Raw genomic sequence first — 25655 nt, forward strand, 5'->3', positions numbered from 1 at the left:
ATACTCAGTTCAAAACTACTACCCCCTACTTATCCTAAGCTAAGCTGTAGTACTGTCTCTCCACAGCCAGTCACTAAAAGCTGCTCATCATTTGTTGCTCTGTTTGAATTGCCTCCAAATTGTCAGCATTTATCTGGTAACCAAGTGCTCAGAACTGAATACATTAAAGAAAGGGTTAAAAATCAACTTTCTCTTCACACCAAGAAGTTGGATAACAGCAGCTCTACTGAAAACTGTGTTTTAGCTTTTAAACTGTATTTTTCATATACTGTACATGCACTTGACACAGCTTAACACAGATACAAGGTAACAAATCACATCCTGTGGAGCTAAATTGTACTGCATTTAGTAACATGTTCGTCTACCTCAGACATCATGATAATAGGGAAAATCCTGGAAATCCAATAGGACTTTGCTACTGTGATCATGCAGAAGCCTGCATGGAGCTTGATGGAAGGGGAGAAGAATTGATTACACTCCAAGATGTAGCAGCCACCCCAGGTGGGCTGGTAACTAAGCAACAGGCCACCTGTTGGGGAACATGAATACGTGACTGGTTAAACCAGGCCTTTGACCTTTATTCTGCAAATATTTAAGCATGAGAGCAAAGTTACAAGTATCTCCAAAATTAGGCTTTGGATATAGCATTTTACAGCAGGAATGGAATCTATTTTTGTTGAAGCTCCTAACTGATTATAATAGTTGTCCCTTTCATGAAAAAGACAAGAGAAGTTTAAAATGGGGCAGTCTTGTTATTTTGTAGATATGATGGCAATGAGCTGTTATAGATGCTGAAATAGAGGGATGCACTAAGAGGGTATTTGAAAGCTCTCTCTGGCTTTACAGATGGACCATAAATCAGGGAGTTAAAGAAAAATATGGCCTGATGTTAACAAATCTAAAATAGCAGTTTAGCACAGAGACCTTGATCTTTCTGAGAGGATAGGGTATAAATATGTGGTGTTTCAACACTAGCATTAGGCAGATGTGATGTTGCAGAAATTATTGATTTTTTTTTTTTTAATATAGTTTTCCTAAACATTTTCTCAGCTCCCCAAGGAACTGGACAGCTGAAACAACACTGGATATTGGACCATTCATAGCTCTTTTGACAAAAGATGAATTAAATGTCCTTGCTAAAAAGGTATCCTTTCATTTAAATTTTTTAGAATGTAGATCATTTTTAAACTTTGCGATGGCAGATGTTATCGTTCAATTTAAAATGCATCGTCTTAGTACGGATACTGGGTATTGAATTCCCCTCGAAAGAAACCTTGTATATATTTTTGTCCAGTCCTTTATTCCTTGTCAATCAAAACTTGTATGGTTTAATCTGGGAACTCATGGTAATGTAATCAGTTATTTATGTAACCGCTTTAGTTAGTTGTATATTGTTGCATAGGATGATATAGTTGATGGGCCTACCTATTTTTTAAGCTTTACATGCAGCAGTGTTGCCTGCTTTCTCAATCCTGTTAACCCAATGTGTAGACTTACCTTGGTTGAATTAAAACTGTGTCTTTTGTCATTATTAACTGTGGGAGCACACAATGAGAGAGAGAGTCAGATGATCACTTGTACATTTACTGTTTTGCTTAAGAGCTAGTTCGGTATCGGCATCCTCAGTCATCTAACATCCTCAGTCATAACACTATATCTTGCCCTCCCAGAGAGTTGGGCTGTGTTTTCTTTTTCCTATCATTCTTTATAATCTTGTGATCTTTGTGTGTCAATGTAAACTCGTGAATCCACAGTACAGCAATAAAGCACTGTTCCTGTCAGCAAGGTGTTTTCCTCAAGAGATCATGTTTATAACTGGAAATCAAACTGAGTTACAAATCAGCAAAAAAAGTGCTGGTGGGCCTTATTCCAGCCTTCTGACCCTGGGGCTAGGCCTTCACCTCCCCATAATCTTCCTTCCCTTCCTCTTGTCATCCAAGCAGCTATTTTACATTCCTCCACTGCCAAACAGCTAGAGAGGACTTAAAAGCTCAGCTGCAACTAACCCCTTGGTTAGAGACTCATGCCATTGTCCTGCCCTTTGTCCCATCCTAATCACCTTTTTGTTTCAAAAAGGAGGGAATTCTGAAAATGTCTCATTCATCTCTCATCTTGCAGTTTCCAGATACCATTCTGCAAATAGCAAAGATGGCTGGGCCAGCTCCTCTACCTGAAGAGTTCCTATCTACTGTATTTGAAACTGTTCACAACTCTACTGTCCTCATTGCAGCATCTAACCATGGGACTGGTGAGTATTTTTGTTGTGTCAGAAGGACAAATTGATAATGCTGATATTTTTGGTTGTGCTTCTGCAGTCTGAATGGTCTCTTGGGTTTACTTTGTCATGAAATCCATCTTGAGAAATGGCAACTGAAAGCACAACCTCAAGCATTTTAGAGGTTCAGTCTTTCAGAACAATCAGTTGGTTTGTATTATTGTCTAGCTAATGAAACACTTTGTTCCATTAAAAATATGCAGCTAAATATCTACTGAAAGGCCTGGGGGTGCTTGGAGGAAAAAGATGCATGATTTTTTGTTAAGTTTTAGTTTTGTTTTGTTTGGTTTGCTGGTAAGAAATTAAACTTCCATGAATTGAGAGATACAGAAGATGGGCAAGATATTGAGCCAAGAGATTGCACTCATTTAATCTTTTGTCAGATGTCAGTATATGTTGACTCGGCTATTCTGAATGTGACAAATGGTGCTATATTCTAGCTGTCTACATGGACTAAATGTGTTGTAATCTAAAATTTATGTTAATCTGTAGTGACTACATTCAAGTGTTCACTGTACAGGAGATCTTGTGCCAAATGGAGTCTATCTTCTGTATGTCTTACGTACTTCAATTTTACATTAGTGTTTCTGTAACAATAATTTCTATGGGCTTCGGGTGCCATAGCAGTCCTTTTGCCCCAATATCTCATCCATATATGTGCAAGGATGAGTCTGTATAGAGCCCCACTTAAACCCAGAGGAGAAATGCCAGATTTGCTATGGTAGTTGGAGAATGAATTTAGCCCCACAATATGCCAACCTTTTTATGAGCCACCTGGAAGAAGACTTCCTCAAGAACTGCACCATCAAACCCTTGCTATACTTAAGATACATCGATGACATCTTCATCATTTGGACTGAAAACCTGCAATCTCTGATTGAGTTCCATCAGAAAGTCAGCAGTCACCATCCCTCCATCCGACTTTCTTTAGAATACTCCAGCACCAACATCTCCTTTTTAGACACAATGATCGGTATCCAGAATGATGAAATACAGACCATGTTATACAAGAAACCCACAGACCAACATACATATCTGCACAGAACCAGCAATCACCCTAAACACAACAAAAAAGCTGTGATATACAGCCAAGCCCTCAGATACCACCGCATTTGTACTAAAGAGCACACCTGGGATTGCCACCTCACCAATCTTAAAAAGGCTTTCACCCAACAAGGACACTCCTCCAGAGAGGTAGATCGCACGTTTGAAAGAGCCACCTGGATACCACGTGAAGAACTGCTGCAGTACAGAAGAAAACCCCCCACCAATCGCACACCGCTGGTTATGACATATCACCCCTCCCTTGAACCTGTATGGAAAATCCTCAAAAAATTGCAACCCATATCAGAAAGAGACCCTATTCTTAAAAAGATCTTCCCAGAGCCACCCATCCTAGCCTTCAGACAAGCACTGAATCTCACCAACCTCATCACCAGAAGCAAACTTCCTCAAGCCCAGAACACACCAAAGGGATCCAGACCGTGCCAGGACAAGAAATGCAAAACCTGCCAACACATCTCGACCACCCCCACCATTACTACACCCCACAACAGAGCCATCAGCATCCCAGGATCTTCCAGCTGCACCTCCAGAAATGTAGTATACCTCATCCAATGCACCAAATGCCCTGATGGAAAATATGTAGGAGAGACCAAACAACAACTGCACACCAGAATGAACGCACACCGGAAATGTATCGAAGACAGAAATACCCAATTACTGGTGGGGGCACATTTCTCACAGGAGGGCCACTCTCTCTCCAATCTCTCAGTCCTGATCCTCAAGGGAAACTTACACAACACTTCCCAGAGACGAGCCTATGAGCTCCATTTCATCAACCTCCTGGATACTAGAGATCATGGAATAAACATAGACATTGGATTTTTGACACATTATAATCTGCCTGGCAACTGACTCCCCAGCCCAGCCCAGCCCCTGGCTTCTTTACTTGTCATTCCATCCAGGAAGAGCACACACCAACTGCTGAAGCTTCCTTAGCCTGATGAAGGGTTTTTGAACTTGAAAGCTTGCTTAATAACTATTCTCCAACTATTTGGGTTGTTCTAATAAAAGATATCAAATTCACCCAAGGAACCTTGTCTGCCCTTATAATGGGGCATTCATGTACAAAAGGATGCAATGTGACTGTACACTTAGACTGCTGTGTTTTTGCCTCAGTTCAACAAAATAATGAGCTGTGGTATTATTCCAGATATATGCTGATGTAGAAAAGCAGAATCTGACCCAAAGGGGATAGCCGTGCCTTTAGGTGATTCGGCATTTCTGTGGAGGATGGATGAAATTCACCCCTTCTTGCACCAGGAAACTATAAATCCAGGAATCATAAATCAAACTTAATTCCACCCTGGGGTGTGCCACAAATTTGAGGACCCCAACCCACCTATTTCAGCTTGCCTTCTGCTTCCTTTAGGATGTGTTTTAGGATGTGGTCACAATATCATAGATCAGTGATTCTCAACCTTTTTAGACTTGAGGCACTTCTCAAAAATCTTGAGGCACCCCTCAGAAAATTTTTAACTACAGAATAATAGAGGATTTTTTCTGTTGCAGAGAACTCAGAGAAATCGCAATACTATAGATTCCTATTTGAAAACACTGGGTTTATCTTATGAACTGTGTTTGTACACCTAACAATGCTAAAACTGTTCAGCACCCTGCAGCACCTTTGAAAGGATCTCAAGATACCCCAGGGTGCCACAGCATGTTTGTTGAGACTCACTAGTATAGATCCAGAAGCCTTCCCTTATTTTGCTTCACCCAGGGGCCCCTCTGCATTCAGGACTGGTGTAAGGAGCCCCTGTCTGCAGTAGGTAACCAATAGTGACCCCCTCATGCAGCTGCTCTCCCCACCAAGGGATGTGCAGTGGTATGGAGCACACAAATGTTTTCCCCAGTATGAATTAGTTTGACCAGTGAGGAAGCTGAATGTGGAAAAATCTGGGACGTTTTTTTATTTCTAAAACCTCCCCAAAACAGGAAATACTTTTAGAATCACAGCTGATCTAATATTAATCTTCATAATTTGGCAGCAACAGTATCATGTAGCACTAAGAGCTGAGTTTTCATCTCTATTTCCAGACGATTAAAAAATACTCCTGAAAGTGTGTGTTTTTTTTAAGCCCATTTTTTACAGATGGGAAATCCGAGGCACACATAGTAAGTGATTTACCCAAGGTCAACAGCAAAGCAGCAACAGTGCTAGAAACAGAAAGCAGTCCTGAAATGCTATTATATATGTTAAAATGGAAGCATTTAAACAAATCTTTCCCATTCATACTAGGTTAAAGTAGATTTGATTACATCAACAATAAGTATGAAACAGCATCAGATACAGGACACACAGTCAGAGTTGTAATGAGCATTTGTTGCCAGCAGATCTGGTGTGTTCCAAGTAATGAAATCAAAGGTTTTTCCAAGGATAAAGAAATACTAGGTTTTGTGTCTTGGACATGGAACTCTATTGTGTCTGCATTGGCAGCATTTACATAAAAAAAAGTTGACCTTTTGCAGGGGAGGAAAGTGAAACAGTCCTGCTTTATATGAGACCAGTTTAAAAAGCAAGTAGAGAAGTCAGCTGGTACAGTAGAAGCTAAACAGCTATTGTGTTTGCTCGACAGATTTGGTCTTTTCAGTGTTCTACCGGCTGCTCCAGCTTTCTTTGATTCCAGTAAATTCTTCCCCTGCCTCCTTTCAAAAGATAAATCTATTTTATATATCCTTGCTTTAATCTGTTTAGGTAGGGAAGCTCAGCTCAGAGGCAGCATCTATGGAGTTTTGCTTTTCCCTGGTGATGGCCAAACCTGAAAACATTCAGATATTGTTTGTTTTTGATAATTGCTGAACAAGTTTCCTAAACTAGAAGCAGGAGAGGGGTTAGGAAGAGATCATGTTAGGATGCTAGGCTCTCCTATACATCAGAGACAGCCTGAAAAAGAAGCAGATTTGTCAAAACACACAGTGACAACACTGTTCTCGGAGACCCAGAATCTGTCCTTGCATCAGATTTTTGACCATATAGTTTAGCTGCTTGGTAGTTCTGCTGTAAATAAGCATCTCTCTCGGGTTTTCTAATTCCTGGCATTTTAACATTGTGCTTGACAAAAAATAAGCCAGGGGAATTTTCCGCCATGCTTAAATTCTCTAGGCAGTGCCTTGTTTAAATATCCGACATCTTTCCAGACATGCATGTCTGTACGTGTCTTTCAAAAAGGAAAGATCAGTCATACCTGCTGTTAGGCTAGCTGGTGAGTTGGATTTAATAAGTCCTGTTTGAACAAGAATAAGCAGGTTCAGTTTATTCAGCTGCAGTATTTTCGTGTAAATAAATGTATACAATACAGGTACATGGAAACTTCCATGGTCAAATTAAGGAGCTTAATTTGACTTTTTATTCCACTGAAGTCAGCAGAAGGTTTCACCTCCAAATGTGGCCCTGAGGAATTTAGAATGACACATCTGAAAACTCTTAAGCTGATATTCTAGCTGTTGCAAGCAAGGGTTGTTTTAGTAAGGTGTTTTATATAGTCACTGGTTAATCTGCCCCTCCTTTCCTTTCCAATACACATTGTCTTCAAAGAACAAAGCACATAACTAATTAGGTAAATGCTAGTTTTAGATAAAGAATATCAGTTGCATATGATTCTTTAAAATATATATTTTTATTTCATTGTAAGAACATTGGATGCTTAACTTATCAAGATATGTTACCATCATAACAAGACAGCATAAGGCTTCATTGCTTTGATTTTTGCATCAGAATTCTTAAATCAGTCCCCTTGAAGAAAGCTCTTCAAACTGTGTTTTGTTTTCTTTCCAGGTTGTATAGGAATCAGAGCTCCCTCTTCAGATGAGATTATTAAGTTAGGAGAAGCAAATGCCTTTTGGTCAGTTCAAGAACTGCAGTGCATGGGCACAGACACTTTTATCAAAAATGTGGAACTCCTTGGGACTGTGACAGGTTTCAACAAATCCCAGCTTATTGCTTTGAAGGAGAAAGCTAAGCAGGTAGCTATTACATCTCCAAAGGAAAATACATCCATATTTTATTGTTGAAGTCTACATTTCTAAAGTAACTGTTGCTTCAGCATTATTGTTGCTTCAGTAATACCTACAGTTTTTTTTCAGAAATAATCTCAAATGGTATCAGATATCTTAAAGGAAAATTTGTATTAGTTTAGAGTCAGCAGGCTAAATTGGACTGAGCTGCTGGTTGCTGAATGAGTTAAATGCTTCACTTTTGAATCCCTGTTTTAGCTACTTTATTCCTGTTCTTTCAAAACTGAAAAATCATAAGCCAACGTCAAAGGCTATTACTCAGCCTGCTGAGAAGCAAGCTCAGAGTGTTGGTATATCTTGGTGTTTTAAACAACATGTTAAATTAACCTGATTGAAAAGTCTTTTCCTATTCAGGACAAGGCTAGTATTCTCACCATCACTATCTCTTTTGGAACTGCAATGACAACAACAAGTGAGGGAAATTTTAGGTGGAAAAGAGCCCAAACACTTAGAGTGTTTATATGCGGGCTCTGGGAGTGGTGGGGGACACTTTAATTAGAGCGGCTCTGAGAGCTCCTCTAATTAAAACATCTGGATCACATCCGGCATTCCCACACTTAAAAATGGCAGTGGGGCACTTTAACTAAAACTCGTCAAACAAGCTTTAGATAAAGTACCCCCACTGGCCTTTTTAAGTGTAGGTTCACTGATGCAAAAGACACTGGAAGCTTCTGGAGTGCAGTAATTACCACTCTCCAGCAGACAGTGCATTAGAGCAGCCTCACTGCTTGTGTATAGGCACCCATAGGCTGAATCTTCACTGATATAAAAAGGCAGAGTTTTTTTTACTCTGGGATAACTTTTGTGTATTAGTTACCTAACTGTAAAAGCAGAGTAGTGATGAAACGCCTTAATTTTTCCACCACATCAGTTATGGACAGATTGGAAGTATGACACTTCTCTATCTCCCTCATGGTGGACACTAAAAGTGTTTTGTTTCCACTTAGGATTACACAGCAGGAGAACTGCTGCTGGTTGGTATCTCACTATAAATGACCTAACTTCACATCAATCAAGACAAAGATAAAGCCAAAAAATGGAAGTTCAAGCAGCATGAGTCAGGCCTAGCTTTTCAAACTGATGATGAGTTAGGGGGTGGGAAATGGTTCAACTCTGATTTCCAAATTTTATGGTGCCTCCTACAATGGGAAATTCTATGTCTGCTAATTTGGCAGAGTGGGTCAACATGTTGTGTAATAAAAATACCCTTCTGGAGATACTGCCTCTTCCAAAATGAAGATACATGACCAGGAAGAAGAGTAAACATCTCAGAAAAAAAGAGCATTATTTATCTGAGTAGGTTGGAAATTTAAAAAGATATTACCATAGTTTCATAAGTTCATAGTAGCTAGGGTCAGGAGGGTCCTAAACAGATCATTTAGCCTGACCCCCTGCCACAGGCAGGAATGAATGCTGGGTTCACAAGACCCCAGACAGGTGATCATCCAACCTCCTCTTGAATCTGCCCAAGGTAGGGGCGAGGACCACCTCCCTGGGAAGTTGGTTCCAGATTTTGGCCACCCTAACTGTAAAATATTGCCTTCTGATCTCCAACCTAAACCCATTCTCCATCAGCTTATGACCATTGTTCCTCGTACTGTACCACAGTACAGTTGAATGGCTTCCTTGCAGAGTGGTAGAGAAATTGCCAATGAAATTAATATTCCTATTTCCTAGCTGTATTCAGTTAAAAGATATGTAGGCCTGTAAGGCACCGAATAAAAATCTTTCAGTCAGTGCAGGCATTTGTAAGAAACACTGCAGCTCAGCAGGAAGCAACGAACTTTCTATATATTAATTTGTCAGAAATACTACAGGGTTATACTGAATACAAAATATGAGGAATGAACAAGTATAAGCCAGGCTGCTAGAGTTGATTGAAATAATATGCATGAGATGCTGTACAGTATACTGTTAATCACAGGGCACCTTTGATGAAAGGCTTGAAGAAACTGGCTTTATTTCCTCTAAATGAATTCTCAGAAAGAGTTTGTAATTCTGTGTTTCCAAAATAATGCAAGGAATTCACAGTTAACTGATTGTGGGCTAATGAAACTAAGCTTAACCCACTTGTAATTGGGAAATCTCCAAATCTCTGTGCTTTGACATATGTATAAATGAGTTTTTTGTCTCTTCTTGAATGGGGTAAGATCCATTTCAGTTTTCATTATGCCTTATGTTCAGATCTACATGGCTAATGTTTCATGTATCCTCTCCTGCACTGTGAATCCATACTGCCTGAGAACATTATTTGTAAACCAGTTCAGAACTCTCTTTATTTCATAACCGCGTCAGATATGAACAGTTTTAAACAAATGCAAAAAAAAAATCTAATTATGTGTCATTCATGTACTTCTTTATCTAGCAAATCAAGATCTTTAATACTGGGGTTTATACATATTACCATGTTTAATCATCTTTGTAGAAGATTAAAAGGTCTTGGGTTCGATACTATGTACATTATAGTTGCTTTATGCAGGCATAACTGGTCAGATAGATTCTCTCAGGCTAAGGAAGGTCAGTGTTTAATGTAGGGCAGGGCTAGCCAACCTGTGGCACAGATGCCACAAGTGGCACAGAAAGCCTTCGTATGCAGCACACAACAGATCAAGGAGGGAACAGGAAGCAGAAAGCAGCAAATTGGGCAGGAAGCATAGGGAAGGAAGTGAAAAGCAGAGCAGCAAATCAGGCAGAGAGCATAGGGTTGGAAGGAGAAAGCAGAGCAGCAGATCAGGTAGGGGGCACAGGACAGGGAGCAGAAAGCAGAGCAGCAGATTAGGCTGCTCCAGAGGGGATCAGAGTTGCACTTGAGGAGAGTGTGCAGCTAATTTGTGGCATACCTGCCAAAAAGGTTGCCCACCACTGATGCAGAGCAAGCAAAACTGCCTCCCCAGAGCCTTATATAGGAGACATATTTGAAGAAAAGGGTTACACCAGGCTTACCTCTGTGCTCCACTAATACTTGACTGTAATAATGTCTCCATGAAGCCACTGTCAGCCAATGCAATTTAGAAAAGCTCTGAGGCTGCCCCAAGTTTCATTTGAATATTAGAAAAACTTTCCAAGGATATAATAAAACAACTATTTTTGTGCATGGTCCCAAGCTCTCCTGGGTGTCAAAAATCCTGTTCCCAATGATTTGGTCCTTTTTTACTTTATTTCTCTTTAGTTTGTGTAGTGTCATCTTCAGGGGATCTGAAATTGGAACTGGAGTTCATCTTCAATAGGTACCCCTTTTTCACCTTTCAACCAAATGTGAACTTCAAGAAAAATAACTCCCCTGTGTCAGAATGGTATGAGGTGTTTGTTCAGACCAGGGTTGGCCTTCTAGATCTATTTCTCTACACAACATTAGCACCAGGCTCATCTTTGAACATCACATTATGGAGGAACTGACATGATGAGAGGTTGCTGCTATTCCAGAGGCCAAGGTGGAGAACATAGACTTGTCTGATTTTTTTTGAGACGAGCGTATTTCATTGTTTGGGGGGTCACAATTGCTGATTATTCAAACAAACAGTCAAAAGACGTCTACTCTGCAGTAGCGGTAGCTTGGGTAGATCCATTGCAAGCTAGCTTTAACCTTACTAGCTTGAAAACTGGTAGCATTGTACCATAGTGGCATGGCATAACATATAGCCTAGGTGCCAAATATTTACCCACTCTCTAGGCTGAAGCAGCCACTCCCCTCTGCTGTGTGCAGCAGGGTCCTTCCCCCAGCCCCTCAGTGCAGCCAGGTCCTGCCCTTTCTAGGGCTGGGTCCATTCAGTCTCCCCCACAAGGTATGGGGGCTTGCCCTGCCCCTGGCAGTGGGAGCACCAGGAGAAGAAGGAGCCCTTCCCCAGCTGAAGTCCAGCTCCCAGGACCTGGGGCCCAGTTTCTCCAGGCCCAGAATGGTCTCATGGCCCTGCCCTGGGCAGAGGGAGGAGAGTGGGGAGCCTGGCCCAGAGACCAGCCAGTCCTGGACAGCCTGGAAGGATCGCATCTTCCCCCTCAGCCTTGCTGCCCCTGGCCTGGGGTTCAAAGGCATCATGCAGAGGAGCAGGGGCTGAAGGGCTCCACGCAGCCAGTCGCAAGAACTGCTAGGCTTAGCCCCTCCTGCTGCAACTGGCTCGGGAACTTTTACATGTGCTCCGGGAAATGGGGGGCAGCACTTTAATTAGAGAGACTCTGAGAGCCACTCTAATTAAAGTGCCACTGCATCTCCTGTACAAATGTCCCCATGCTTAGAAATAGCAGTGCTCCATGTGTGTGTTATAAATGTAAAACAAGCAAAAAAGGTTTGTTTATGTCAGTAATTTAAAATACCTTGCATTATTACTAAACATTGGTTATTGGATCAGCATTGGCCAATATGGTTGGTTAATAATCGGCCAAAACAATCTTTATCAGTGCACCCCTAGTTACAAGGTAAGGTAACAAAACACAGTATAGTAACCAGCTTCTCCACCCTAGAACTGGAAGTGCTTGGTTTTTTTTTTGTAACATCCAAGCTCTGCTTATGCCAGACAGAGCAGCATAAGCAGACCAGAGAGTCTGGCCCATAACGTTTATCTTTGGTCATTATTTTTTTCAGATCAGAGAATGGGGCATGCCTGTGAGTCTTCGTCATAAACTAATAGATATTGTGTGTTGATGATTTTATTTTAAAGGTTTGGGGCATGTTGCCAGATTGGAAGAAATATCATATTATTTCCCTTGGGTACATTGCCCTAGCTCTCAACGAGAGTGAGATACGGGAGTTGGATTTGAATTCTATTGATACTGTTGCTGCACTTAGTCAACAAACAGAATGGACTCCTGACCAGGTAAGTGTTGTAGTGAATTTATTGCTGGTAAAAGGCCCTAAATGAGTGTCCGTCCATACTGAAGTTGTAGGATTTCCTACAAAACAGGTACAAAACACCACACCCTTCCAGATTTCCAGTTCTTCCCCTTCACCCTCCTTGAAATGGTAGATTAGTGCTGTTCCTTGGCCTCCCTAGCAAGGTGTCCAAGAAGGATGGCAGTAAGTACAACCTGCGGTAGAGTTCACTGTGCTTGAACATTTGTTCACTTAGAATTAGTATGAGGCTGCTAACTCCTCTTATACCAGCTTCTAAGCATGTAGCAGTTGATACAAACTACTAGTCTATTCTGACTGAGGCTCAAGTCAGAAGTACCAGTAGCCAGCCTTTAACACCTCCTCCACCTCTCCCCCAAACAAAAAAATTCTAGTACCTATGCAGGTAAATTATTACTGCTTATTCTATTCAGATACTTGTTCACTACCGCTTTTCAATTCTCTGTTTGCCTGAATGGCCCCATTAATGTCAGTGGGATTTACATGGCATATGGAGGGAAGATTAAAAGGCTTTTTGTATATGCAGTGAGCAGCACATTTTTGCCTGTGTGATCTTGCCATCTCTTCAGTGTATGACATTAGGATGGTAGTATCTAGTATCTAGTAGGGCTGTGTGAGGCTTCGGACCGTGCTTTGGATCCGGAGAAGCTTTGGACGCTTTGGTGTCCGAAGCGGCATGTCTGGATCGAAGCACTGGCTTCATTAGGCTTTCCAAAGCACTTCGGAAAAGCTTTGGAGCCGCCTCGGAGATTTGGCCATAGGGTATAATGGGAAATCAATGAAATATCTATAACTTTGTTGTTTTTTGTCTGATGTGGATGAAATTTGCAGGGATGGTAGCCTCTGCTGAGACCACAAAGCCTGCCAAGTTTCAGGAAGATCAGTGCAGGGGTTCAGGGGTAACTGCACCCCAAATTCTTGAAAGAAAACTCATGTCACGTCTATGTGTTACAACACAGGGAGTTGAAAACTGCAGGGGTGGTAGCCCCTGGTGAGGCCACAGAATACCCCTGCACCAATCTCCTCAACAGCTGGCAGGTTTTGTGGCCTCAGCAGGGGCTACCATCCCTGCAGCTTTCACCCTGCTGCGCCTTAACACACACAGTGTCACCCATGTCACAAGTTTTGCTTGTCCTCAGCTTGAGGTGCAGTTTCCCCCAAAGCCTGCACTTATCTCCTTGACACTTGGCAGGCTTTGTGGCCTCAGCAGGGGCCACTACCCCTGCAGTTTTCAGCCCGCTGCGCCTTACCACACACAGGGTCATCTATGTTACAAGTTTTGCCTGTCAGCAGCTTGAGGTGCAGTTCCTTCCAAACCCCTGCACCGATTTTCTTGAATCATAGCAGGCTTCATGGCCTCACCAGGGGCTACCAACCCTACAGTTTTAACCCCCGTGGCATAATACATACACGTGACATAAGTTTTGCTTTCAAGAATTTGGGGTACAGTTCCCCCCAAACCCCTGCACCGATCTTCTTGAAACTTGGCAGGCTTCATGCTCTCAGCAGAGGCTACCTTCTCTACAAGTTTAATCTAAATCAGACAAAAAACAACAACATTATAGATATTTAATTGATTCCCCATTATACCCTATGACCAGATCTCTGAGGCGTCACCAAAGCTTCAGAGCTGCTTCGGTCAGATCAAAGCGAGAACCTGGTCTGGAGCTCTGGATCGGATCCCTGGCATCCGAAGTGGACGGATCTGAAGCCGGATCAAATAGCTACCTACTTGCACAGGCCTAGTATCTAGTACTGGCAAAATATCACAAACCTCTTTATAGATGTTTTGGCTGAAGAGCCAATAAAAGAAGGAAACAGAAGGCACTGGAGTGTTTTTATATACAGTGCTACTTCACTTTTGAGATTTCCTGTTGTGTTTTAAGAAATGCAGTCATTTACTGACTTGAGCATAGGTTAACATCTTCATAAGACACTTAAACAGGATAAGTTAATGTTTAGGATCCTTAATAACTTAATATTGATTGCTTAGCAGATTTCAGATTTTCTTCGGGGGGGTTAGCTCTACTTAACATTAACCATTCTTTTCGGCTGAATTAAATATGGGCAGTTTTGTGACTACTTCAGTGGTATCCACTCTGGAAGAATTTGTTTGTAACCCAAAGATGGAAAGGGCTGAGTGATCTCAGGTTGTGCTGTATGCTTGCCTCACTCTCTGGGAGGCAATACTCAGCATTGCTTAGGAGGCACTAAGCATGCGATCTCTACTGACATTGCTCCTGCTGAAGGCAATGGTATAACTCCCACTGACTTCAAGGGATGCAGGCTCAGGCCCAGTTTAATAACATCCAGGCCAATTTGTAATAGCTGGTATAGATAATGTCTTCCTCTAGCAGAATCTTATAATGCCTGCATGCTGTCCTTGCATGATGTCTCATTGCTTTTGCAGGCTACATCTATTTTACAAGGGTTTCTGGAAGACTCTAGTCAGACAGTCAATGAGTTGAAAAGCTTTCATTTAGCAGGATTAGGAGCTAATCTTTGTGCCCTGAATACTACAGACATCAAGTCCATCAGGATTACAGAATTCAGGTAGAAACATTTTACTGATATTGGGTGTGTGGAGTTTGTCTTCCCTAAAGGATTTCCAGAACACCATATCTGGTGACATTTTTCTGACATTTTAAACGTTTGTCAGCAGGTCATAATCTTTGGTATGGTGTCTACATGTGTCCTTGTGAGAATCAGCAAAGCTCTGGGTGTAGTGAAACCTGTACAAAGCCCATCCTGGGATATACAACATCCCATCCCATCCCATCTCTTCAATCACTTAAAAAATATCACCAGATTTTTATATACAGCATTACTCAGCCTTTATGTTAGAAACCCCTGGATTAGGCAACTGATTTAAGTGGTGCCTGGACTGGTGGTTTAAAATAGGTCCCAGCATAGTATTTAAATCCTCTACCCCATTTAAATCCAAACATGAGTATTGCATTGAAAAACTTGAGCTTGTTGTTCAAGCATACTCATTTTTAAAAGGTTGACAACACTTTAAATATTACTTGCAATATGTGCACCCTGATTTTTTCCTAAAGCTAGGATAAACTTGGCTAGTGTAGATGAAGTGTGTTGCAGGCCTTTTAAATGCTGGTTGTGATGATTACTGTATGTGGTGCTAAGCCTGTTGTTCTTTTGCAGTGCTGTTGTTTCCAGAGTTGGTATGTTGACTTGCAGTACTCCCCTTCTGCAAGAGTTTAAGAAGATGGCAGAATCTGTGTTTGGAATTGCCACAGGATGGAACAGCTCTGTAATGCATGAAATTGGGACCATCGCAGGTAACAAGACCCAGACTCCTATCAGTGATATTTCTAAAATACCATCTGTACGTAAAAAAAAAAAAAAAAAAAAAAAAGTCCATGTTCATTCCATACTTTGCACCTCTGCATTAGCAAGAGATGCTATAACTAGGAGTCATCTTCAGGTATACTCAGGCAGTTTTTTTTATTGAGGTCTTCCACAGAGGAAACCATGTGCTCAAACTCAGAATCCAGAGTTTGGCCCTATATGTTTATAGGGGTTGACTATAGGCAAATCAGGGCCCATGCAAAACAATAGCCAAAGTTCAAGTGCACCCTCCTCAATGGGTTGCTCTTCTTGCTCCTGGGTCTTACTTCTAAGCGAGATGGTCTACTAGCTTTGCAGCAGATGGGTATCCAGCTGAGTACCATGCTGCCCCCAGCTGCTCTTTCTGCCAAAACTGGTTCTCTCTATTAGTAGGGTCCAGGAATCCTAGATGAAGTTGCTCATATGAGGGCATTTCCACTGATGTAACCAGGAATTGAGTGCAGAACTTTGGATGCTCTTTACTTACTCAGGGCATGTGAGCAGGCAAACTTGCCAAGCTGGTGCTGAAGTTCTAGTTTCTGCCCAATTCAAGTATGTGCTCAGTCCAACAATGACATTTTTTGTACAGCATTAAACAGTGTGTGCAAAGTGCAAGGATAGCTGCCTGCAACAGCAGAAGCTTCCTTTGCCAGTGGGCATTGTCTGCATCATAGGGTTTCTTATTTAGAGCATTTGGGGGTGGTATCCTGTAATTCTGTATTGCAGAGAAGAGCACCACAAACTTCAGTTATTGTATCATTGCTGCACTGATGATGTTTGCTTGTAAAGTAATGGTATAATTCTTTACTTGTGTCTTGTGTGTTCCAGATGTTTGTGGTCAGTTGGTTTGTGGTGTTGGAATACAATGAAAGAAAGCAAGGGGCAGGAAGGAAATAACATATTTGCCTTTAAATTATAACTTGCTAATTTAAATTACAATACACCTCTTAAGGTTAGGATCCTCAACCTTGAGCATTTATATAAGGGCAGTGGGGCTCCTTTTCTCTATTTGATTTGGGAATTATGATTTCCCTTTGTCTTAATGGGAGCTATTTTAAGAACAAATACTGCCTAAGATGTATTAGTACTTGAAACACATTTGCATAAAACTCCCCCAATTAAAAGAATATCAACTAAGTTCTATTCCTGTTTCATTTCTGTAGGAGGCTTGCATGAAGAGGAATTAAAAGCTCTTGATAAAGACCTTATGCCATACTTCCAGCCAGCAGCAATAAGACACATACCTGCTGAAATTTTCAAAGTAAGTGCTCAGTTACTGAAGTGAAATTTTCCATCATTTTTACTCTATTATAAATAAACTGCAACACTAATTTATGCTTTATTTTGGGGTTTCAGCACAGAGGTTTTTGTCTTGTTTATTAAGTGAGAGGCAGTCAAATGTATGAAACTTTAACTTTCAACTATATCATTTGTTTGTGATGCCCATAAAATGTGTCAAACTGTATTTATATTTAGTATGAACTGTATTCCAAGGAAAAAGCATTAACAAACGGTGTAAAAATCCAGCCTGAGGCCAGGGAGGTCAGATGGCTTATAGCAAGGTCTATCTCTATGGATTCTAGGTTCTGGTCGTCTTCTTCTCCTTCTCCTTTATTTATTAAAATGAATTAATCTTTTCACCAGTACAGTCACAGCTGCAAACTGCCTTATTGGTTACACTCAGGGTTTTTTGTTAACCCTGAAACTTGATGCAGCTTTACAGAGCAGCATTTCTCCCCCGAAATAAATGCAGCTGAGTCTGGAATTAGTACATCTGACTTCACTGAAATTGTGCCTGTTTGCATAAGTACCAAATGTGACCCAGATTCTAGAATGTGAATGCTGAGGTCACTGACCTGTGGGCCTCGATTTCCGGATGGTCCTTGGGGAAACAGCCACAGTTGCATGTCGAGTGGGGCACCGGGTGGTGACACCAACCCAGACACGCTCGGGGATGCCAAGTGCGAGAGGGAGATGAGATAAGCACTGCAGACAATGGGGTTTGAAATAAAACTTGATATTTACTTACAGAACTGTCGACACAACTTGAAGGGTGATATAACTTGGAGGCGATAAACTATATACAGCAGCAAGGGACAAGCAGTGGGTGGCGGGTGAAGACCGCAGTATACAAGTACAATGTCTGGTTGGGACAAAGTACAGGGCGTTCTGGATTTGGCAAGGCAGTAAACTATAATGCTCGGAGCGACCAGAGCAGCTTCTGCTATAGACCTAGGGGTCTGGCCAGGCCCCAAGATGGGTGATCAATCTGCCTTAAGAGTCAGAGCCTGGGGACCTCGCGCCGAGGCGTGCGGTCCCCTATATAACTTTTTCGGCCAATCAGGAAGCTCCCCTGATGGTACATTCTGGAACCCATGGACATGCTGGCCAGCCAGCCATGCCCATTAGGTGGTCTTTGATTGGCTAGGCCACAGGTGATCACGCCCTGATCACTCATTGCTCGCATGTTGGGTCAAATTGCTGATACACTCCGCCACCGCATCACTATTTACAATGGTTGCGTCACTTAACACTTTGATACAATAATCTGGTGGGGTCACTTTGTTTGTTGACATGCCCCCTTGACCTCTGCCAGATTATTGCATGAAATACATACAAGATTATACAGTACTGTCCATTGAAGCTCGGGCTCTTCCTCATCGATATCAGAGGTGGACAGTTGGGTGTAAACCAAAGTAGATAACGTAGCTACTCTTTTCTTGATGGTATCTACAATACAGCATCCAATACAGACGCAACATAACATTCCCAACAGGGGTATACACAACGCAATTAATGGGGTTAGTAAATGCATTAACCATGCGGAGGGTCTCCATGCCAACGAGCTAAAAATACTTGCAAGCCAACCCGTTCCCTCATCATTGATCCTGTTGGTTTGCTCGGCCACTTTTTGGAGGTCCCTAATTTGTTGATTTAGGGGTATTGATACGTTTGAGATGGATATGCAACAATGCTCATGCGATAAGTTGAGATATCCACAGATACCTCCTTCATTAAGGAGCATAAGATCCAATACTAGACGATTTTGTAATGTCATTCGGGACCTGGCTTGGAGCTGTTGATCCACCAAAGCAAACCCCCTTGCAGTTTTGTTGGTGGCTGTTTCTACTTGCTCTGCCAACACAGCGATAAGTGTTCAGGCTTGCGCTATACTGAATCGTGGTCCTGCCCACCAATAGGCCCCACCAGTCATCCAGCCCCAGAACTTGTGCTCCTTTTCGTCTTGCGAGAGTGAACTCCACGTTGCACCCCGCTTTTGTCTAATCAATATGGGGCTGGTTGGTTTTGCGCTATTAATGGATAGTGGAGGACATAGCAGTACGTTTGCGCTGAAACAACTTACACTCAATAGTGTAGCCAGGAGGTTAGTATAGAGGTGGCCATCAGAGCACGCCCACAACGTTCCCAGGGGAGCCGGAGTTTTAAGCTCTCCACAGTTTCTATTTTTCCATCTGCTTTTGACTAACTCCCCGGGTAAGGCAATGTCGCTTGGCAGTAGTTCGTACCCATGGCACCACTGACTGATCATAGCAACTTTACGTATTGGATAGAAATAAGATGCCCATTCTTTTGGGTTAGATACATTAACAGCGTTGTTGATATTCCACGTGGTTAAGACCACACGGTGGTGTAATGTGGTACGAACCACAGGAGTTTGGTTGGTTCGTCGAAATGGGCCAGGGGGAAGCTTTATGAACCATGTAGGTTCAGTTTTCTCTGGGTCCCAAGTGAGGGAATTGTCGTCTCTTACCCCATGGATCCCGTGTGGGTGAATGCCCCACGGGATTTCAGAACATCTAATCGGAGCTGGCTTACCAGGTACTGGTATTCCCAAGAGACTCTTTACATATTTGGCGCATCTGCTTGCTTTCATGCCAGCTACCGATAAATTGCTTTCCCAGGTATATTGATGTTCTACAATAGATTGATCTCTTACCCTCATGTCGACGCTCACATTACGGGGGTCATCATGGTTTCTGGCTTGGAACCATGTCCCGAGGTCGAGAGCATGTACATATGGGATGATTATTGAGTCATCAACCGACAAAGGTACTCGCAAACATGCAGTGAGTCAGCTCTTATCCGGGTCCCCGATGATGTTGGCCCAGAGTGTTAGTAAACTAAGTATGGAGTTTTCTTGGTACCCGGTCGTGGTGTCATTGAGACTCTCCTTTGCTTGGGTTGTCACCAGGATGGCAATTACACACGTTACGATGATATGTGAGATCTTCATTTTCATTCTTTTTGTTGTTTTCTTATTGACGTGACGTCGTGTAGCCTGGCAGCTCCAAAACGCTTGTTTCTTGCCTCAGTAAGCCAAGAGTTGTGATAGCAGGTTAGCAGGTTTGGGGTGTCTGCAAAAGAAAACTTAACACCTATTAATATAACTTATTTACAACATTATATCTAATTAGTAACTAGTCGGTCCTTCAGCTTCTCCTGCTCAGCCAATTATGGTGAGCCAGGATGACGCGTGGTGGTATGGCTGCTTCTAAGGAAACAAAATAGGTGTTGGGATAGTTCCCTGTTTTCACAATTGTTCCTGGAACCGGAGCTGGGCGTGTCGATGTGGTTATAGGTACGGTTAACCACACCCTCTCCGGTGCTTTGTAACAAGGTCTCCAGGCTGATGGTGTTATTGCTGGTCTCTTTTCCCATAAGTCTTTTGTTTTATTCATTGATATTAATACTTCATCTTTAAATTGTGTCCAATTTTTGTAAGTTCCATTGTTTTTGAGGCGTAGGTGCTCTTTATATAGGCCTATGTGTCTTTCAGTTATGTTGTTCGATTTGAGGATGGTATTGTACATGATGGTGCCAGTTGATATTATGTTTAGTGGCAAACTGTTCAATAATTTTTGAGGTGAAGGGCAGCCCTCCGTCTGAATGGATCTCACTAGGCACTTGCCAACGGGCAAATGCGTGTAATAAACTTTCTTGAACCTTTATAGCTGTTGTTTTCCTTATCAGAATAACAAGGAGTTGCCTGGTTCCTAGATCCACTATAGCCAACCCTTTATTTGGCGTTTTGGCTTCCGGGAGTGGGCCTAACAGGTCGACCTGCCAGGTCTTCCCGGGTGCAAAGTGTTCGGCATTAAAGGCACCGTGCTGGTGTCTGTGATGCTTCGGCTTCTCCCTGGCACAAGCAGGACATGCCTGTACTATTTCCTGCCATTGTTTTAGGCTAGGCCCTTCTTTTGCGTCTAACCGCCACCGAGCTCGGGCTTTGTCGACACTAGGGTGTCCCCAAAACTCGTGGAGCCAGGCTAGAAATACTTGATTATCTGTCGCATTGTGATTATTTGGGGTCTTCATTTGATTGAATTGTATTAATTCTACGTTGTCCGATAATGTCTTTTGTGCTAGGAGCTGATCTATGATTTGATGTACCGGATCAGTGTCCTCGCGATAAGACTGGGTGTGTCTTATTAAAGGTAATGTTGTGAGTTGCATTAATGTTTCTCTAATATCTTCCCAAATTTGTTGATGTTCGGTGGCTTTAGCGGCCTCAGTTACAACCCGGTACATGCATTCAGAATCGATGGTGATTATAGGTACCGGTAGGGTGTCATTATGGTAGTCTTTAACATGCAACAGAGCTAAGTGGAACCCTCGTAACTCTGATGCTTGCACCGATTCGTTATTACATGCATCGCAAATTTCAGTACATTTGCGTGGCTTACAGTGGAACCCATACGCTCCGTTTCCCCTGGAGGTACCATCAGATGCCAACCAGCCCGGTTTTATGGTTCCGTATAATTTGGGTAGATGTGGTTCTTCTCTTTCCTCTGGTGGCAGGTCTCCCTCCAGCGTTCTCCACCCTGACCAGTAGTACTGGAATCTCAGTACTATGGTACACCAGGTTCTCGCAGTTCCCTGATATTCCGGGTGGCTTCTGCCGGGGTTCAATAATGTTAGGAGCGAACCTCCAGGCGCAACTAAGGTTCCGGTATATGGGGCCAGGTGTTCCACTAATTGGGTGGCTAACATAGTTTTGGCTAGGCACCCATATCTGTGTTGGTGTTCCTGTAAGGTGCGGTGGCCCATATATACTGGGTGCTCCACCTCGATGTTTCTTGCGACAGCCCAAATGTGTTCCTGCGTGAATCCCACATAGATGTGTAGTGGGGTGTTTCCCGATGGCGCAGTTAAGTGAGTATTGCTTACTTCAGACAATACTGACTCTAAGGCCCTTTGGTTCCGGTTTGTCCAGGGCTTACGATTCCTTGGCTTTTTGCAAAGTTGTTGCTGGATACGTTGGACTATTTTTAAATGTGGGGGCGCCACATAGTGACGAAGCCAATTTAATTGTCCTAATAGGGCTTCAAAGTCAGTTTTCGTCTTTGGTTGTTGTATAGATGTAGGTATGATGTTATGTGTGATACCCAACCGGCACTGACCTGTGAATTGAGTTCCAAGGAAAATGAAGCTGTTGGCTGGTTCCTTCATTGATTTGTTGTCGTTTATTCTCCAACCCTCCTTTTGCAGATGGTCTCTCAAACTCATAGCTGTTTGGTGCACGGTTTCCTGATGGTGTCCCATTATCACTGTGTCGTCCACGTAGGACCAGATGCTCACTTACTTGTTTCCTACATAGATACCTCTAAAACTCTGAATACTGTCATTTATTTCAGTAGTGGCAAGGGCTGGGGAGTTCTGATATCCCTGAGGACACACGTTCCATTTATACATTTTGCCATTCACGCACATGGTTAGTATCCCCTTGTCATCTTCTAGTGGCACTGAATAGAACATATCTTTTAAGTCCAGTGTTACCGCCCACCATTCACCTCCTGCCTGGATTTCCGTTATGCCGTGTATAATTTCCATTATTGTGTGGGTTGCGGGCATTTGTAGTAAAGCGCACCAGCGATTGGCCTGTCGGTAATCGACTACCAGACGGGCTTCCAATGGGTTCCCTGGCTTTGGGATACCCCACCCTGGCGAAAGATAAATAGAGGATTTTACCTCACTTATACAGCCTCGATGGTGTAGGTTCTGTAGCAGCTTTTTGACTGATTCTTGTAGACCTTCCTTTGTCGTGATCGGTCTATAACGCCACGGCGTTGGGTTCTTTATGGTCGGTCAGTGTTTTCTCTCATGTGGGACACATAATGGCAAGGCTGAAACAATATACTGTTGTAATTGAAGTAATTTGATTCCTGGTACCCCTAGGATGTTTACACTCCCTAGGGTTCCAGATAAAATTTTGTTGTTGATTTTAAATTTAATTACAGGGGTACTTTTGATGGCGTTAAGCCCCTGTACAAATATTATTCTTGATGTTTTCTTGTGTGGGACATTAGGTTTTAAAACATTTACTCGTGCACACGGGCATTTCCTGGTTGTAATTTGGTGTCTGTACACTTAGGGTTAAATACGGGCATTCGTCGCCATCGGTGCCCGTTACGGTGGCCGCTATTCGTTTTTTTTGTTGTTCTAGCCTTTTATACTTAAATCCCAATCGGGCCGCTAACTCCTTTTGACCTCTATCTCCCACTTTTCGTAATTCTATCGGCGTGAGCCCGCTGTTTTTTAGTAGGAAGCCAAACCGTGCCTTTTCTTCTGGCGTCCTCTCTCTCCAATAATTGTTGGGAGACATTTTAGGGGATAATTTAGGAGATGATTCCTTTCCTCCCTTTTGTTTTGCTACTTGCACTCTTGGAACAGCACATGTCTTCTCTACCTTAAAAACTTTCCTAATCTCCGGCAACTCATGAAGAATATTTCTGATGGGGGTTCCTATTAGTGTAAATAATGACATTTTGAGAAGTGTCGCTTGATCGCCCCCATAAAGCTCTACACACGCTCGTATTGCTTCTTGAGACACAGGAACCTGGTTCCCGGCACCAGCGATGAGGCCAATAATCACGCCGTTGCTCTTCAGTTAGTGTCAATGGATAGGCGTCAGCGTCCCAGATAAGATAACTCATGCCGGCTATAGCATATAAGAGCTGTTCCGATGTCGGGTTACTCGGTGGATTTTTGTGCCACTTATAGATTTGATTTGTTAGAGTGGGGACCACCGCTGCGCTTACTGGGATTGGCCAGACTTGGTTATAGGCAATATGAGTCTGGTTGGTACATGTCCCCCCGCTCCATATCGGGTGGCGCATTAATGTAGCACTCTCATCCACATCCAATAACTCGCCCCCATTTAGTAAAATTAGGTGGCCTACCCACATTACCGGGGTTTCTTCAGAATTGATTTTCGTTTCTTGTATCGATTCTTGCATTTCTCCCCTTGTTCGTGTTCGGTATACCGCAACAGTATGAGTCAGCTCACCTTCTACTGTAGTTTTCACTGTGGTTACAGGGTTCGCGTGGAGAGTTGGGGCGCTCGCGGCTTTGGTCTCTTCCGTGAGGCTAGGGTACATTAGTGGTACACTGTACGGCGGTGGTGAGCTAGATGACACTAAAGAGTTAATTTTTTCACTTCCTACCGTGGCAGGGGGCTAGAGAGCCTCCTGCTGTGCCCTCTGCTGAAGCATTAGGGGGCGCTAGAGGGTCCTTGTTCTCCTCCCCCGCTAGGGTTATATTACTCGCCCCTCCCATCTTGTGGCCCGCGTCTTCTCTACTCACTGCGCCTGCTAGGATTTTTGGCGCCCTTTTCTCAACAGTCGCGCTCTTTCCCTCAGCATCGGCGCCATCTTGGGATCTCAGTGTGGCCGGCGCTGCATTCTTTTCAGTGGCTTCCTGGGCCATGGTCTCAATATCGCCGGCTTAATTCACTGCATGCCTTAAAAGCTCAGTTATTGTGCGAAACATGACATTAATTACTTTTCCTTTGCTCCATCTCTTTCCCCCGCATTTCCACCTGGAGGCTTCCCGTCCACCTATCTCCAATCGTTCCCTGAAATCTGACAGGATTTGGCTCTCTCTGCTCCCCTCCCGGAGAGCCGGGCAAAGGAATCGATCGGGCGGTGTGTCACCACGGCCACTGCTCTCCTTTATATGCTTAATGCACCGACTATACTCTCTTCGTGAGTCTTTATTTTTACCATCGGTGACTTGCTTTGAGGATATAAAAGGCATCGCTTCTTGGCCTTATCACATGGTCGGTACAGTACCGCCGGGCTCGATAGCAGACAGCTGAATGCGGCCGGAGTGAGGCCTTCGACAGCCCACTCCTTCCCCTCTTGGCTCCTTTCAGCGGTGCGGACGGAGAAGTATCCGCTCAGCTTCCCCGCTTCAGCCCGGTGATAGAGGGCATGGGCCCGTAGATCGGCTGTATTTTCTACCGGAGGCCGCTGACGGTCCCTCCGAGGGCAATTTAAAGTGACATAATCAACTTGGCCCCCCTTATTTGCCTGGGGCCCTGATTTCTGGGTGCTGTTTTCCTCTCTCCGCTTTGGCGATCCCATCCTCGTCGCCACGTGGGCCTCGATTCCCGGATGGTCCTTGGGAAACGGCCGCAGTTGTGTGTCGAGTGGGGCACCGGGTGGTGACACCAGCCCAGACACGCTCGGGGATGCCAAGTGCGAGAGGGAGATGAGATAAGCACCGCGGACAATGGGGTTTGAAATAAAACTTGATATTTACTTACAGAACTGTCGACACAACTTGAAGGGTGATATAACTTGGAGGCGATGAACTATATACAGCAGCAAGGGACAAGCGGTGGGTGGCGGGTGAAGACCGCAGAATACAAGTACAATGTCTGGTTGGGACAAAGTACAGGGCGTTCTGGATTTGGCAAGGCAGTAAACTATAATGCTCGGAGCGACCGGAGCAGCTTCTGCTATAGACCTAGGGGTCTGGCCAGGCCCCAAGACGGGTGATCAATCCGCCTTGAGAGTCAGAGCCTGGGGACCTCGTGCCGAGGCGTGCAGTCCCCTATATAACTTTTTCGGCCAATCAGGAAGCTCCCTTGATGGTACATTCTGGAACCCATGGACATGCTGGCCAGCCAGCCATGCCCATTAGGTGGTCTTTGATTGGCTAGGCCACAAGTGATCACGCCCTGATCACGCATCGCTCGCATGTTGGGTCAAATTGCTGATACACTCCGCCACCGCATCACTATTTACAATGGTTGCGTCACTTAACACTTCGAAACACTGAAGGGAAATTTTCCATCATTTTTAC

The 25655-nt window shown here is 43.4% G+C and overlaps 1 protein-coding gene across 4 annotated transcripts in view; it reads left to right on the top strand.

Moving 5' to 3' along the window:
• The window catches only part of OTOA (otoancorin), a 66216-nt gene that overhangs the window by 36127 nt on the left and 4434 nt on the right, over window positions 1-25655 (top strand). For all 4 annotated transcript variants that reach the window (XM_059716212.1, XM_059716210.1, XM_059716211.1 and 1 more), the window contains 7 exons: window positions 1051-1144; window positions 2119-2248; window positions 7116-7303; window positions 12007-12162; window positions 14608-14750; window positions 15360-15496; window positions 16709-16806. In XM_059716212.1, the coding sequence (XP_059572195.1) occupies window positions 1051-1144; window positions 2119-2248; window positions 7116-7303; window positions 12007-12162; window positions 14608-14750; window positions 15360-15496; window positions 16709-16806 (946 nt within the window). The remainder of the gene's footprint in view (window positions 1-1050; window positions 1145-2118; window positions 2249-7115; window positions 7304-12006; window positions 12163-14607; window positions 14751-15359; window positions 15497-16708; window positions 16807-25655) is intronic.

This window comes from Alligator mississippiensis, chromosome 13, assembly GCF_030867095.1.
Source record: "Alligator mississippiensis isolate rAllMis1 chromosome 13, rAllMis1, whole genome shotgun sequence".
Taxonomy (NCBI): Eukaryota; Metazoa; Chordata; order Crocodylia; family Alligatoridae; genus Alligator; species Alligator mississippiensis.